This window comes from Pholcus phalangioides, unplaced genomic scaffold, assembly GCF_987345545.1.
Source record: "Pholcus phalangioides strain wild (caught in Gottingen) unplaced genomic scaffold, Ppha-v1.0 ptg000019l_1, whole genome shotgun sequence".
NCBI classification, from domain to species: domain Eukaryota; kingdom Metazoa; phylum Arthropoda; class Arachnida; order Araneae; family Pholcidae; genus Pholcus; species Pholcus phalangioides.
Window position 1 is genome coordinate 6,212,925 of NW_028301612.1, and position 13,497 is coordinate 6,226,421.

A 13,497-nucleotide genomic window follows, 5' to 3' on the forward strand; every position below is an offset into this window, starting at 1 on the left:
GAAATTTCATCTATACATTGTCAGTTTCTCATTACGTATATATATATATATATATGTATGTATATAATTATTTATAACTCAACTACATTTCACTCTTCAACGAGCCCGAAAACGTTTGCGCAATTATTTCCCATCATTTATAAGTCACTCTGCATATCGATCATGGCGGTGAGTTCTCGTCCAAGTATAAACTTATTGTCCATATGTATATATATATATATATATATATATATATATATATATATATATATATATATATATATATATATATATATATATATAATATATTTCGCGTGGGAGAGTTCTTTCACAATAACGCCGTCTTCTACAGTCATTTATTGGCAAAATAACGTTCCCATGTTCATGACGATTATCGAAGCCAGGAAAAACAATTCTGTAGGATTCAGGACAATCCCATCACCTGGAATAAAAAATAAATTTCACCACAATTGCACGCATCATATTGGCGAAAAGAAATATTTCCAAGATTAATATATTTTTTGTATTAAGGATGGAAAGGAAGGAATAGTTATGAATTATATTCTTAGAAAATATAATTTAGTTCGAAGATGCATTGTAGCGAATAATTCAACCGTTCTGTAAGACGATTATCATTGCAGTTTGTAGGCATTTTTTTACTGCTGCATTAAGATAATAGGATAGTGATGCACTGCACTGTCTTTGCGTGAAGCCACACGAAAGTGATGGTTTTGACTCCTAAGACGTCCTTAGACATAGAACATTGAAGGACAGGACACAACTCGCTTCCCATCTCAGAGAGATTGTGGATGTATCCGAAATTTTACTAATTTATGTAATAATAGCAAATAACAATATTTAATTTATACATATATACAATAAGGAATCTGGAATAAAGATTGCGATCATAACGCAGTCCACAGTCAATCAGTTCGTAATCGTACCATTGTTCTTATGAAGATAATCGCACAATAATCTTGTCTTGTATAAGATAGAATCTGGAATTGAATTTATCCAATCTATAGAATATACCAATCTCATTGATTTTCAGTATCAGCAATCACGCCATAATGAGATATAGATTGGCGTCTATATGGACAGTGTGTTTTTCTTGTCTAAAGACGTTATGATCACAGTTTTTTTTTTGTGATTGTTATGATCTAGACAAGAAAAAGGTTCATATTGACTCTTCAATCGTCTCTAAAAAGAAAAGAAAAATATATCGAATCCTCACTTGTATCTAGATAGGAAAGATCACGATTTCAATTCTTTAGTTGTTTTTAGATAACAAAGAAGATGATTTCTACTCTTCGGTTGTCTCTAGATGGGGAAGAAGATAAGATGTTTTTAAATCTTCAGTCGTGTCGTGTCTAGATGGAAAAGATAATAATTTCGGCTCCTCAGTCTTCTTTAGACAAGAAAGAAGATCATATTGACACATCAGTCGCTCCTACACAGGGAAGAAGACGCTATCGGCTTCTCTTTGGATGAGAAGGAAATAATTTAGACTCCTTCATAAATAGAAGATGCTCTCCGACACGACCCAGCCTCGGAGGAGGTGAAGAGAGGAAGTTGTTTTGCACAACAGCTCTGGGTGTGAGCGGTCATTAATCTCTAGATCGAAAAGAAGATGATTTTCATACCTCAGTTGTTTGTAGATAGGAAAGAAGATGACTTGAACTTTTCAGTTGTGTCTAGAAAAGAAAGAAGATAATTTCGACTCCTTCTCTCTAGGTGGAAAAGATAATGGTTTCAACTCTTCGGTTGTTTCTATATAAAAAAGATAATGATTTTAAATCCTCGGGGTTGTCTCTGTATAAAAAAGATGGTGATTTCTGCTCCTCAGTCGCCTTTAGACGAGATGGTCGAATACCGAAGATCAAGTAATGAATTCAAGAAGCAGATTATTTCTACTCGGTTATATGGAGAGAGGAAAGAAGATCGTATTGACTCTACTCAGTCGTTCCTAGACAGGGAAGTTCATATCGACTCATCAGTTGTCTTTCGACGACGAAGATCAAGTCACTTTGGTTTTGCTCCTGTCTTCACTGAAACTATTAACCCTAGTTGTGGACAAAACGTTAGGAAATTGTCGCTATTCAAGTGCATGACTCATAATATTGGAGGAACAGCGAGACACCCAGGTTCCGTCGCAAAAAGCACGTTATCAACGTTATAAGTAAGCACGTTATAAGTAAGCACGTTATCAACCAGGGGAACCTGGACATCTCCGGCAAAACCAAAATTTATTGATATGTCAACGATTACATATAGTGCATCGTAATGAAAATTATGTAAATCGAAAAATCAAAGTACTGTACATATACATTCAAACCCATAGTGTTGTGCAAATGTATACCACCAACTGAAGCATTCATTACAAATTATTAGATACAGTTTCTAACAGGTTAATTCGAATAACTAACTGTGATCTGGTGGGCTCTGAAGAGGACGACTGGGCATAGTGTCATCAAATAATTCTTCGTCTGACATAGAAGATCTTGAATTCTTATCTGGAAATGTAAAATGAAAACGTTTTCAAAATTCTTGTTAGTTCACTCGATTTTCGGCACACAAATAACATACAGTATGAAATTCTCAAATTATAGTTTTCATTTTCTAACACCACACTGGCAAAAATACCCAACGCTGCTTTCTCCATGTGCTGGGATAGTCGAAGGAGTGGCAAACCATTGTAGAGGGATAAACATGTCTGAAACGTATTGTTAAAGACCTGTGGTGACCAAAATAAACATTCCAAAAGTTCATTGTTAAGACCCAGAACCGTTGTTGCTCGACAGTTCTTTTTTTCGCTATTTTTACACTACAGAGCATACTTTCATGATTTTCAGTAATTTTAAAAGCATTTCTTCATGATTTTTCTGTAATATTTTGGGGTATTTTTCACGGTTTTCAGAATTTAAGGCACATTTTCATATTTTCGAGCATTATTTTGCATACTTTAGCAGAACAACGAAGAGGGATTTTTTCCTTCAAGCTCACTTTACACTAGCTTCATTTCCCACATCGGCAATTTTTCGACGATATAAGCAATAATTGACAATTTTACTCAACTTTGGCATCATTTTTGGCAATGGTTGGCGATTTCCCGTAGGCAAAAAAGGATGCCTTTGAATCCTAAAAGGATGCAAAGGCATCATTTTAGGGTTTTACGGCATGTTTTACATTTTTTAGGGCATAAATTTTTATGGAGCATATTCTATCGGTTTTTAGGTTATGAAAAAATCCCAGTCCCAATAACTAGAGATGGAGATATCTGTGGGGGGAGGGGATTGACTAGCAAACAAATTGCAAAGATGTAAGATTAGCATCGCACAGTGAAAAACAAATCTGTACATTAACTATGGATTTGGATTTCCGATTCAATTCCGACGTGTATGTCTCATTGGTTCTCTGGTTCGAATTCCATTGTGCCATTAGGCGAACTATGTGTCCCAATTCGATAACTACTTCTTCTCGAGTGATAATCTATAGCGCCCGTATCGATAACCTTTAAATGCTATCGTGTGATCAGTTAGAATTTGTAACTATTCGGGGATAGGCGGGGGGTTGCTCGTGTTTAGGAACAAACAGGTACAGGAGCTGTAATCATTAGCTACTGACGTTTTCGGTCGGGCATTACACGTCGACGATCCGCGGAAGACGTTAATTTCCTTAATGTGTTCAAGGAGGAAAACGATTCATCAATCATGCTATCATTTACATTTGGTGAATCGACTTGGCGCAGGAGGGGGAGGCTGGGAGAATTACCGCAATCCGTCTCACTTACGTTTTAATGATGAAGAGTAGCTAATCTCGAGGCGCAATTACGCAATTTCTGCCAGGCGGACGATGCCTACTTCAACACCGAACCGATGATATTATAGCGATATTTACAACGCCTTTGGGGGGAAAAGGAGATATCCTTATGGAAGGTTGTTTTAATAAAATTCTCTCCGTATTATGGTCCAACGTGGAATTCTCATCACAGCATGCGTAAATTCGAGTTTTCCATTAGCGCGGCTTTCGGAATTTTATCGACATAATTTCAGAAGCTCGTCGCACATTAGCAAAAGCGTCGAGCCGAATAGCTCTCTGATTCCGTCTGGAATTTACCGATTTCTCAACACTAGTCATCCAATATTCATATGAATGTAAACTGGGCGGTGGTGGCACCATCATATATCGAAATTGCTAAACCTTCATAATGATAACAATATTGTTGTTACTTTGCTAGTCGGAAACAATCTCCGAAAACAATAGAGTTTTTAAACAATAGTTTTCGAGCAATGCGCGAGTGAGTGATAGGAACCGAGAGACACCCCAGGCTTTGCCACGCTAGATTTTTCACATTCTTGATTTTTAACACAACGAGCATGCTTATTTGATGCATGCTCTTGGTTACATGGACAGACAAGGAGATCCATAAAAACTAGATTAATGAGCATACACGTTTAATCTGCACACAGGCACTCAGCTTCATTCTGGTCACGAAGTTTGACTTGGACAGACGTATATTTTTTCTTCTCGCTGAGCAACTAAGAGTCGAGATTTGGTAACCAATCCAAGTAGGATCCTCGGTCAGCGTGATATTTTTATCCTGTGAAGACGACAATCATAGCGTGTCGAAATGCATTAGGAGTTTTGCATTTTCCTTGTATTTGTCTTTATCGTTGACGATTTTTCCGAGTACTATTAGGCAAAGTTTACCTAGTCTTCTTCCATATGAAATAATCACTCGTTCTCACTATAGTTTTCGTACAAAAACTCGCTCAAATATTAAGATTTGTTTGTTTATGTTATCGTTAATCAGTCAGAAATGATGGGCCACAAATAGAAAAAAACAAGTGCCATAATTACAAATTGCTTGTCAAATAATCGATACCAAAACATCGTAAACCATCTTTACTGACAGATTTTTGGCAACAAATCTGGAGAGGGATGTATCTTTAGGTTCTCAGCAAAAGGTATAAAAATTTGTAATATTTATTTACAGGTAATACAGGGAAAAGAGAAATAAGTGAATGTGACCGTTCTTTTTATTACACTGGACAACAATGAAATTGCGTCCGACATGTGAAAATATACAATATCCGAATGACTTTGATCTACTGAACACGAATATCGCCACGAAAAGTATTATTGGCACTTATTTTTGAGACATTACCATTTAAATTGTGAAAAAAAGTGTTTTACGAGCGGTGTCTGTGAACAACAATGAAAGTCGGACATGAGAAATACACTATTCCGAATGGTTTGACCCGCTGAATACGAATATCCCCATGGAAAAAGTTCTATCGGAGATATTACCAAGTTTTAAGAATGAATGAACTATGTCATATATTTGTGTTTCTAAATGCATTTTTGCTGTGTTTTCATGCATATTAATGTTGTGTCTCTATTTATTTGTGAGGTTTTTATAAACCAACGTTTTTTTTCAAATAATCTATTATTAGGGCTAGGAATTTTATGACCTAAAATCCTACAGAATAAGCTTCATAAGAAATGTATTTATGCCATAAAAACCTCATGAAAAATACCCTAAAATTGCTGAAAATCATAAAAAATGTTCTATCGCGTAAAATTAGTGAGATATGCAAAATTCATAAAAAATATGCAAAGTCATAGAAATTCCTAGCCCTATTTGTTATTTTTCCCATCGTGTTTCTATGTATTTGTATTGCATTACTATATATATATATATATATGAGTTAAACGCGCAATTACGAAGAAAACCGGATCGATTAGGCTTTTTTCGTGGTCAGATACGCGTTCAGTACACCGAACTATATAGAAATTGACTATTTTTATTCAGAACGTAAAAAAAATTTCAAAACTTGTTGTTCAGTGTTATTTAATTTGTTGTCCAGGAGGGCAACATCTCCTTCTCTTCAAGCACACACACATCCATCATCCTTCTTTCATCTCTTTTACATTGAGAACTTACAAAACTATCCTCTGTTGTCCTCTTTCATGGAAAAAAAAAATGAATAAAATGATTATACACTAAAATGTGTGAAAACTTTTTTCCCCCCAACTTCACCTGTGATTACCAAAGTACACGTCATATTCAATCCTCCCCACAATCCAATTCGACCGAGTTAACTCGTTCACGTCAGGAAAGGAGTAAAAAACAAATATGTCTTTAAAGATTTTTTTTCTTCTGACAAACAGAATTCGAAACCATCGATTCCAAAAACCATCCTACTCAATAAATTTTAGTTTTCTCAATATACATAAAATCTTACCTTCAAGAGAAATTTCGCCATTATAAGGAACAGTGAACATTTCATGAGTAACTGAATTTGCGAGAGTTAATATATTCGTATCTGTTGCATTTTCTAAAAAATTATTAACAACGAAAACAAAGAGAAATATAAGAAATAATTGGAAAACAAAATAAGTTATATACATAATTTTTTTTTTCTTTTTAACGAAACAAAACCACTATTAAAAAATCAAAGAAATAAATGTAATAAATGAAACAATTCAATCTAAAAAAAAATAACATAATAATAAAAATGTTTCTCATTGTTTGAATGTTTTGGTATATATTGGTTCCTTTTCTCCTCCGAAAGGATTCCTAGAAATCTCGCAATTATCTCGCCACACTGACGTTTTCATTAAAAAATCCTCTCTCTCTTTTTTTTAATGAATTCTGATATTTAAGGGACAAAAGGGAATATTTTCCCCCCAATTCCTGATTTTTATCGCAATTATGTCAGAAAATTCATCCAAGTAAGAAAAATAAATGCAATTTCTTTTTTATTTGATTTAATTTTCAATTAATTTTCTTTTTCCATGAAAAAAATATTATAAGTGCATCAAATACTTTAGAATCCAATTTAAAACTTTTATTTCATTTTTCAAGATGTTGCTAAATTTTAATATGATTCTCATTATTTGCATTTTGTTTGGATAAATTTTAATCATGTTTTAATAAATGTCTATGTGGATTCGAATTGTCTCTCAAATTGCGGGGATGGTTTTTAAATTTGTTATTTTGTTCTTGCTTAAATTAAATATTTTAATATAATTATTTGGTTCACAATTAAATACAATTATTCGGTATTTGATTGAGGGTTTGATCGTTTGATTGAAGATTTTTGATCATTTTTGTCGCACCACGGTCATTTTCTGCACACGAGGGCTAATTAGACCGGGACCTACAATTTATTTCCGATTACGAACGGCATTTTTTTTTTAATACTCAGCTAGAGGTTGGTGATCCCTTGATGTGGAATTTCCTGCGGTAGCAATAGTTTTCTTTGGTTATATGCCGCCGTTTCTGTTGTACCCCTGTGTGATTTTGATTGATAAGGTTTTGTAAATTCATTTAGTTTTTGCGTTTACATACACGTTATGCTTACCTATAAATTATTTGACTAGGGCAGGCAGATTGCAATAGGGTGAAACGTGACACCTTGCCAATATTCACCAAATAATGCTTATTTTGGCGAACGTATCGTGAGGCATTTATAATTTCTGCGGAAAAATATCATCGTTATGTTACAAATATTTTCGAAAAAAGTCTCTAAATATTTTCATATTTTGTGAAATATTAGCGATTATTGCCTATTTATGACCCTTTGTCACGATCGGAGTTTTCATTTAGTTCCCCCTGGACGAAACCGGGAGAGTTAATTTAATACTATACTACTGTATTATATATGCGAGACGAGCAGTATTGCGCCGCGATCCTGCTGCCATCTATTAAGTAGAAACAAAATTATTTGTTTTATTCTCAAACTGAAATTGTTTTTAAACGGGTTTGCTGTGTGAAAATGAACAAAATGTGGAATGATATCAATATCTTTTACCAACATATTATAAGAAGTTGCGGCGGAATTTCGGTAATTATTTTTGAGTTAGCGGAATGTGAAACAGTTTAAAACCACTAACAGTTGGATATTTTACGGCAGACAACCTACTCAGATGTGTCCTTTTTTGTATAGGTTAAAAAATGGCAAATCTTAGTAGGTTGTAACGCCGCATAATGTGATCATATCTGGTCACGGGATTTCTGATAACAATGACTGATTGATAAATATATCCGGAAAAACCCTAGTTGTACGTACGATGACCATTTGTCCTATTTGGTCGAAAGCGACAACCCTATTTCTCTTTCCACCATAACAGGCTTTAAAACGTTAAAAAATTGCACACGCGCGCGCACACACACACACACACACACAAAAAGCCTACGCTGACCATATGTCCTTCTTAAAAATATGGAAATCGTGATCCATACGAAGTATCACCAATTATATGAAAAAATTGCCAAACGCGCAAGTAAAGTTGTCAATAATCGTAAAAAAAAACCAATTTTCAAAAGCATTTAAAGTTATCAATTATTGCCAAAAAAAACTGTCTAAGACAAGTAACTTTACCAATTGCAGAAATTTTTTTTTTCAAAGGTAAATGAAGTTGCCAATTATAGCCAAAGAATTGTCAAAAACAGGGGAAGCTGCCAATTAAAGCCAAAACAAATTGTCAAAGGCATTAATTTATTAGTCATGAAAATAATCTCTATTCTTGATTTAAATCAAATAAGCCTTGTTAAAAACGAGGTAAAAAAGGGGCATTTATTCAAAGGTTGGGAATGACCAAAATTACAGGTATGTCTCGTAAAATATGAGTTATATAGTCACCGTATATAAAATTCTGGCCCCACGAGTTGCAGAATTACCGCATATCTGGCTGAAGGATGATAGTTTTATCACGACAATTTTTATTATGTACGATATATGTTCTATAGATTCCCTTGTGAAAGTTTTACTGTCAAGGAACTGTTAATGTGGTCAGGTGAAAAGAAACTGACTATAAACTAAAAAAAATGACTTTTTTTTCATCTTACACTTTCTTTCACTATACGAAAGGTACAGTAAAAGCAGCGCTACACGTACATGGATCGTAGCAGCTATTACGGTCCTATTAGGACATTGTGAACTGATTACGGAAATTTTTGTCAATAAGGGAGCCTTGATTGTGATGATTCTATCCTTCTACACAGTCTTACGAAATTGATAACCAAAATTTACAATGAAAAAAAAGAGTCTGTTTCAACCTTAGCTTCAAAATAGCTGCGAAAAGAAAAAAAAATCAACGAAAAAAAATTAATAACAAACCAAAATCCTGATAACTATAAGCGAATTTTTTCCTATGTTATGTCTGTTCCGTACTTAGCTCCAATTGTTACATTAAATAGGCCTAGAAACCGTCTTGGACAAACCTGGTTATCTGGTTGCACTATTTCAGTTTCGAAATGGATTTGTGATTTTAACTAGAATTGTGTATAAAAATACATTCAAATTTGCATAATTTGTGAGAGATGGTAATTATGTCTATAAATATAAATACTTATGCGCGCGCGGCAAGTATCTGTCACGTTGAACGTTGAACGTTTCTGTTTTATTCGTGAAATATAAATATTTGTTGCAGGCTTCTTTGCCCTACCTAAAGGTAGTTTTTAAGGACCGACTGTAGCTTTTTTTTACTTTTTTGGTGACTTTTTAGAGACATTTGGTAAAGTCCCATATTTGAAATCTAAATTTTTCACATTTTTATTGGGGAAATATTTTCACCCGAGACAAAAATGACTACTTACAAAATAGAAGAACCGCGAACTGCGAACAGCGTATTACTAAAAACGATCGTAATATCAAAAGTTATGAGACTTTTTGTATAGGGGGTTAGCCTTTTTGTTGAAAGCACTGTATAATCAATTTGGAGTCTGCAAATGGTTAACATCGGCACCATCTATGTTTCCATGTTGCTTTGTTTGAAAGAAATATTTTCAAAACTCTAATTTTTTTAAAATCTAAAAATTGGAGTAATTTTACTCCTTAAACAAATTTGGAGGAGTAAAAATGAATTTTGATGCATTAAATACGCATCTAGACGCGTATTGACGAAATAATCTGTATTTCTAGTCTTTTTTTTTAAATTTTTGATGAAGTATTTGCTTGCAATTTAATTCCTAGCAGTTTATAGATGACTGTAGCATAGAAATAGCTGAGACATAAACTTGTATCTCAGAGTAGAGTTATACTTCACATTCCAGTGAAAAAGCTTGAGTTTTGCCCGACGCAAGAGAAATATTTCACAACCCGAGAGTCAGCAATTAATTTCTTTCTTTGAATTATAACCCATTTTCTTCGCGTGCCCGATGATACCTTCCCTGAATAAGAAACGATCTTCTCGTGCGCCGCATTGATCACGAGGTAAATGTAATTTACCTGAATAAATGAATACAATTCCCACTCACTAACGGGGGGAAAAAATAAAATAAATGAAACAATCATAACAACAATAATAATAACCCAAACAAAAAAAGAGAGAGAAAGAGCGAGAGAGAGAGAGAGAGAGAGAGAGAGAGCATTTCATGCAAAGATAATGATTTCTCACCTCTTAACCGTGGAAGATATACCTCATAATGCTGCGTTGGTTTAGGCATTATCGTTGGAGGTGGGATTTCTAAACGAGAAAAGATAACAATATAATAACATAATACAAAAATACTAAAGATAATATGTGGATGGTTTATCTGCATGCAGACTTTTTAAACATTTTTCCCCCTCAAAAATATCTTTTTAGATAACGTAATTATACGATAGTAATCCTCTCTAGCACGGTATTGACCAATTTCATTTGATAGATATTACGTTTTTTTATAGAGATTCTAATGATTATATTCTGCTTTTATACTAAAGTGGTTTAGATGATTATGAAATATATATTAGTTTGATTAAACGTAAAAATAAGAATTATTCTGGAAGATACGTAGGTAATGAAAATGGTGAGAGAGAGAGAGAGAGAGGTACCGTATAGCCTTATGAAACCTTCTTTCTCGCCGAGCGTGTTCTTTGCTATGCACTTATAAGAACCGAAATCTTTCTCGTTGAGGTCGTGGATCTTTATCTTCATGTTTATTTTGTATCCTTCTTCGTCTTCGACGATGTCGTACTTCTTGTTGTTGAGTGGCATGATTCCGTCGCTGCGGATCCACGACGTGAGTGGACGTGGCGAGGCCTCCAGCCGACATTCGAGCACCACGTCGGTACCAGCCGCTGCCCCTACCAGTTGGTTCGGGACCCTTATCTTTGGTCGAACTGAAATTAATTGAAGAAGAACGTCGTGTGTGTGTTTGTAAAGAAAGAAAGTCCATCATGAATGTAAATGGACTAATACAGTCAAACCTCCTGTAAGTGAATAACGTTGGGACACCGGGAACAGATTATCTATTTATCCAGCCATGCAAAATACTGTGAGATTGCTTAATGAAAATTTTGTACATTTTATATTCTTTGAGAAGTGTGCAGATAGAGCTTTCTATGTACAGCGCACTTTCTACACTGAACAGGTGCCCTGGTAAACCAATAAAAATATCCAGTATCCACTTAGAAAGTGTTATCTACGTTGTGTTTGAAGTTGATTGAGAGTGAGAATTCAGTTAAGAGGTTTTTTTTTTTTAAATATAAAACACTGATTCATTTTAGTATATCTATTCATTTAACGATTTTGTTCAATGTATGGATAGGGAAAAGGTCTAGAGCAGTGTTCAACCGCTGGTCCGATAAACCGATTCATATAGCCGCTGCATAATTTAATTTAAAATTTTTTCTACCGTTTCTATATCGATTTGTATTTCCGTCTTTTCCCATTAATATTTTGTCATTAAACTCGATTTATTTCTTCTAATTATTTGTTTCGTCAGTCAGCAAATTATTTCTCTTATTTATTTATTTTCTGACGGTGTCTTAAAATTATTTCTTCTATAAATTTATTTTTTGTCAAACAGTAAATTATTTTTCCTATTATTATTATTTTTTTTGTCGGCCGGAGAATTATTTCTCTCATTATATAATTTATTTTTTGCCCTTTTACTCAAGTTATACCTCTCGCTTATTAATTTTTCACCGCTCCACAAATTATGTTTCATAATTATGTTTTTTTTTAATGTTAGCAAATTATTTCTCCTCATCATTTATTTATTGCCAATTATTATTTTTATTTATTTACTCTTTTTACCGGTCCTCAAATATTATTTCTCCTACTCGTTTATTTTTTGCTGGTCGATAAATCATTTCTCCCACTCATTTTTTGACGTTTTTCTCAAATTATTTCTCCGATTCATTTATTTTTCGCCGGTCCATAAATTATTTTTCTTTTATGTTTTCTTGTCAGTCGGAAAGTTATTTTTCCTGTTTTATTTTTTACCGGTAAACAAAATATTTCTCATATATATTTAATTTTCATCGTTTTTCTCAAATTAAGTCTTCTATTCATTTGTTTTTTTGCTAGACCGGAATTTCTTTTTCTTATTTATGTATTTTTTTTACAATCTGCAAATTATTTTTCCGTTTCCAACCTGTCCGCAAAAATTTTCATTCATTTTCACTGGCCGGAGTCGTAAAAAGCTTGAAAAACATTTATCCTAGAGAATATTAACCACTAAACCAGTTTATTTCCTCATCCGGTGTCCCCTTATCTGGAGTCCGGCAGTAAAATGTAATATCTTTAGCTTTCCATGTTGATATAAAACCAAATAAATCATGATAATAATAAACATGAAAGTGTTATTTTTGGCAGTCAGGGGCCATTCAAGTATTACGTAAGCAGATTTTCAACCATTTTTGACACCCCCCCCCCTGTCAGCAAAAGTCAGCAAAACACTGACCCCCTTCCCCCTGTCAGCAAAATTTCGTCAGCAGCTTAGAATATTTCATATCTTCAAAATGTGATGGTTGATGACGTAAGCAACCTTCAAACCCCCCTCCCCCCCCTTGTCATCAAAAGTCAGCAAATCCACCCCTCCCCCGATGCTGACGTAATACATCAATGACCCCTCATTTATATCATGCCCATTTAGCACATTTTCCATACTAAGAATTTCTCTTGTCGATATGAACTCACAGTTAACCTGGAGCAAAATTCGTTTGCTGACAGATGGCGGCACTCCGTTCGCTGCTATACACAAATAGGCACCCATATCTTCTCTGGTAACTTGGCTGATGTTTAGATATTCCCCTTCGACTCTCAAAGCTGTAATTATTGGAGAGAAAATGAACAATGGAGGGACTAATAAGACAACAATCGATGAAAGAAACAAGAGTTTCGAAACGAAACGAATGTCAATTCCAATTATTTTGCCATTTTTTTCACTCGGTTCATTTCGTAGAATTTGTCAGGCACGTATTGCGTGCACATCTAATGTCGAGCATATACCTGAGTATTTTCTTCCACCATATGATCCTAAATTTATTTCTTTGCCGTCTTCTCTCCGCCATGATATTGTAGGAGGTGGATATCCCGACGACTGGCATCGTAGACTGATTTTATTCCGTTCTTCGACAACTGTATCTGAGCTGGTGCCTTCTTCGATGACTGATGGTGGTACTGAGAATAATGTATTGAAAAAAAAGGAAAATAAATGAGTTTATATACATGGGAAGCTTATTTTCAAAAGGAAACATATTTACACTTTTGCTAAATTTACAGTAAAAGTAAAGAACGCGT

General features: G+C 34.3%; 1 protein-coding gene across 2 annotated transcripts in view; it reads right to left on the reverse strand.

Moving 5' to 3' along the window:
* Positions 1-273: 273 nt before the first annotated feature.
* Positions 274-13,497, reverse strand: part of LOC149071156 (lachesin-like) — a 193,663-nt gene continuing 180,439 nt past the window's right edge. The window contains exons 4-10 of one of the 2 annotated variants that reach the window (XM_089248228.1): positions 13,207-13,377; positions 12,895-13,023; positions 10,803-11,090; positions 10,387-10,455; positions 6,228-6,320; positions 2,406-2,492; positions 274-421 (exon numbers count right to left, since the gene is read on the reverse strand). In XM_089248228.1, coding sequence (XP_089104354.1) covers positions 336-421; positions 2,406-2,492; positions 6,228-6,320; positions 10,387-10,455; positions 10,803-11,090; positions 12,895-13,023; positions 13,207-13,377 — 923 coding nt within the window. In that variant the 3' untranslated portion in view covers positions 274-335. The remainder of the gene's footprint in view (positions 422-2,405; positions 2,493-6,227; positions 6,321-10,386; positions 10,456-10,802; positions 11,091-12,894; positions 13,024-13,206; positions 13,378-13,497) is intronic. The other variant, XM_089248229.1, reaches the window with a different exon arrangement.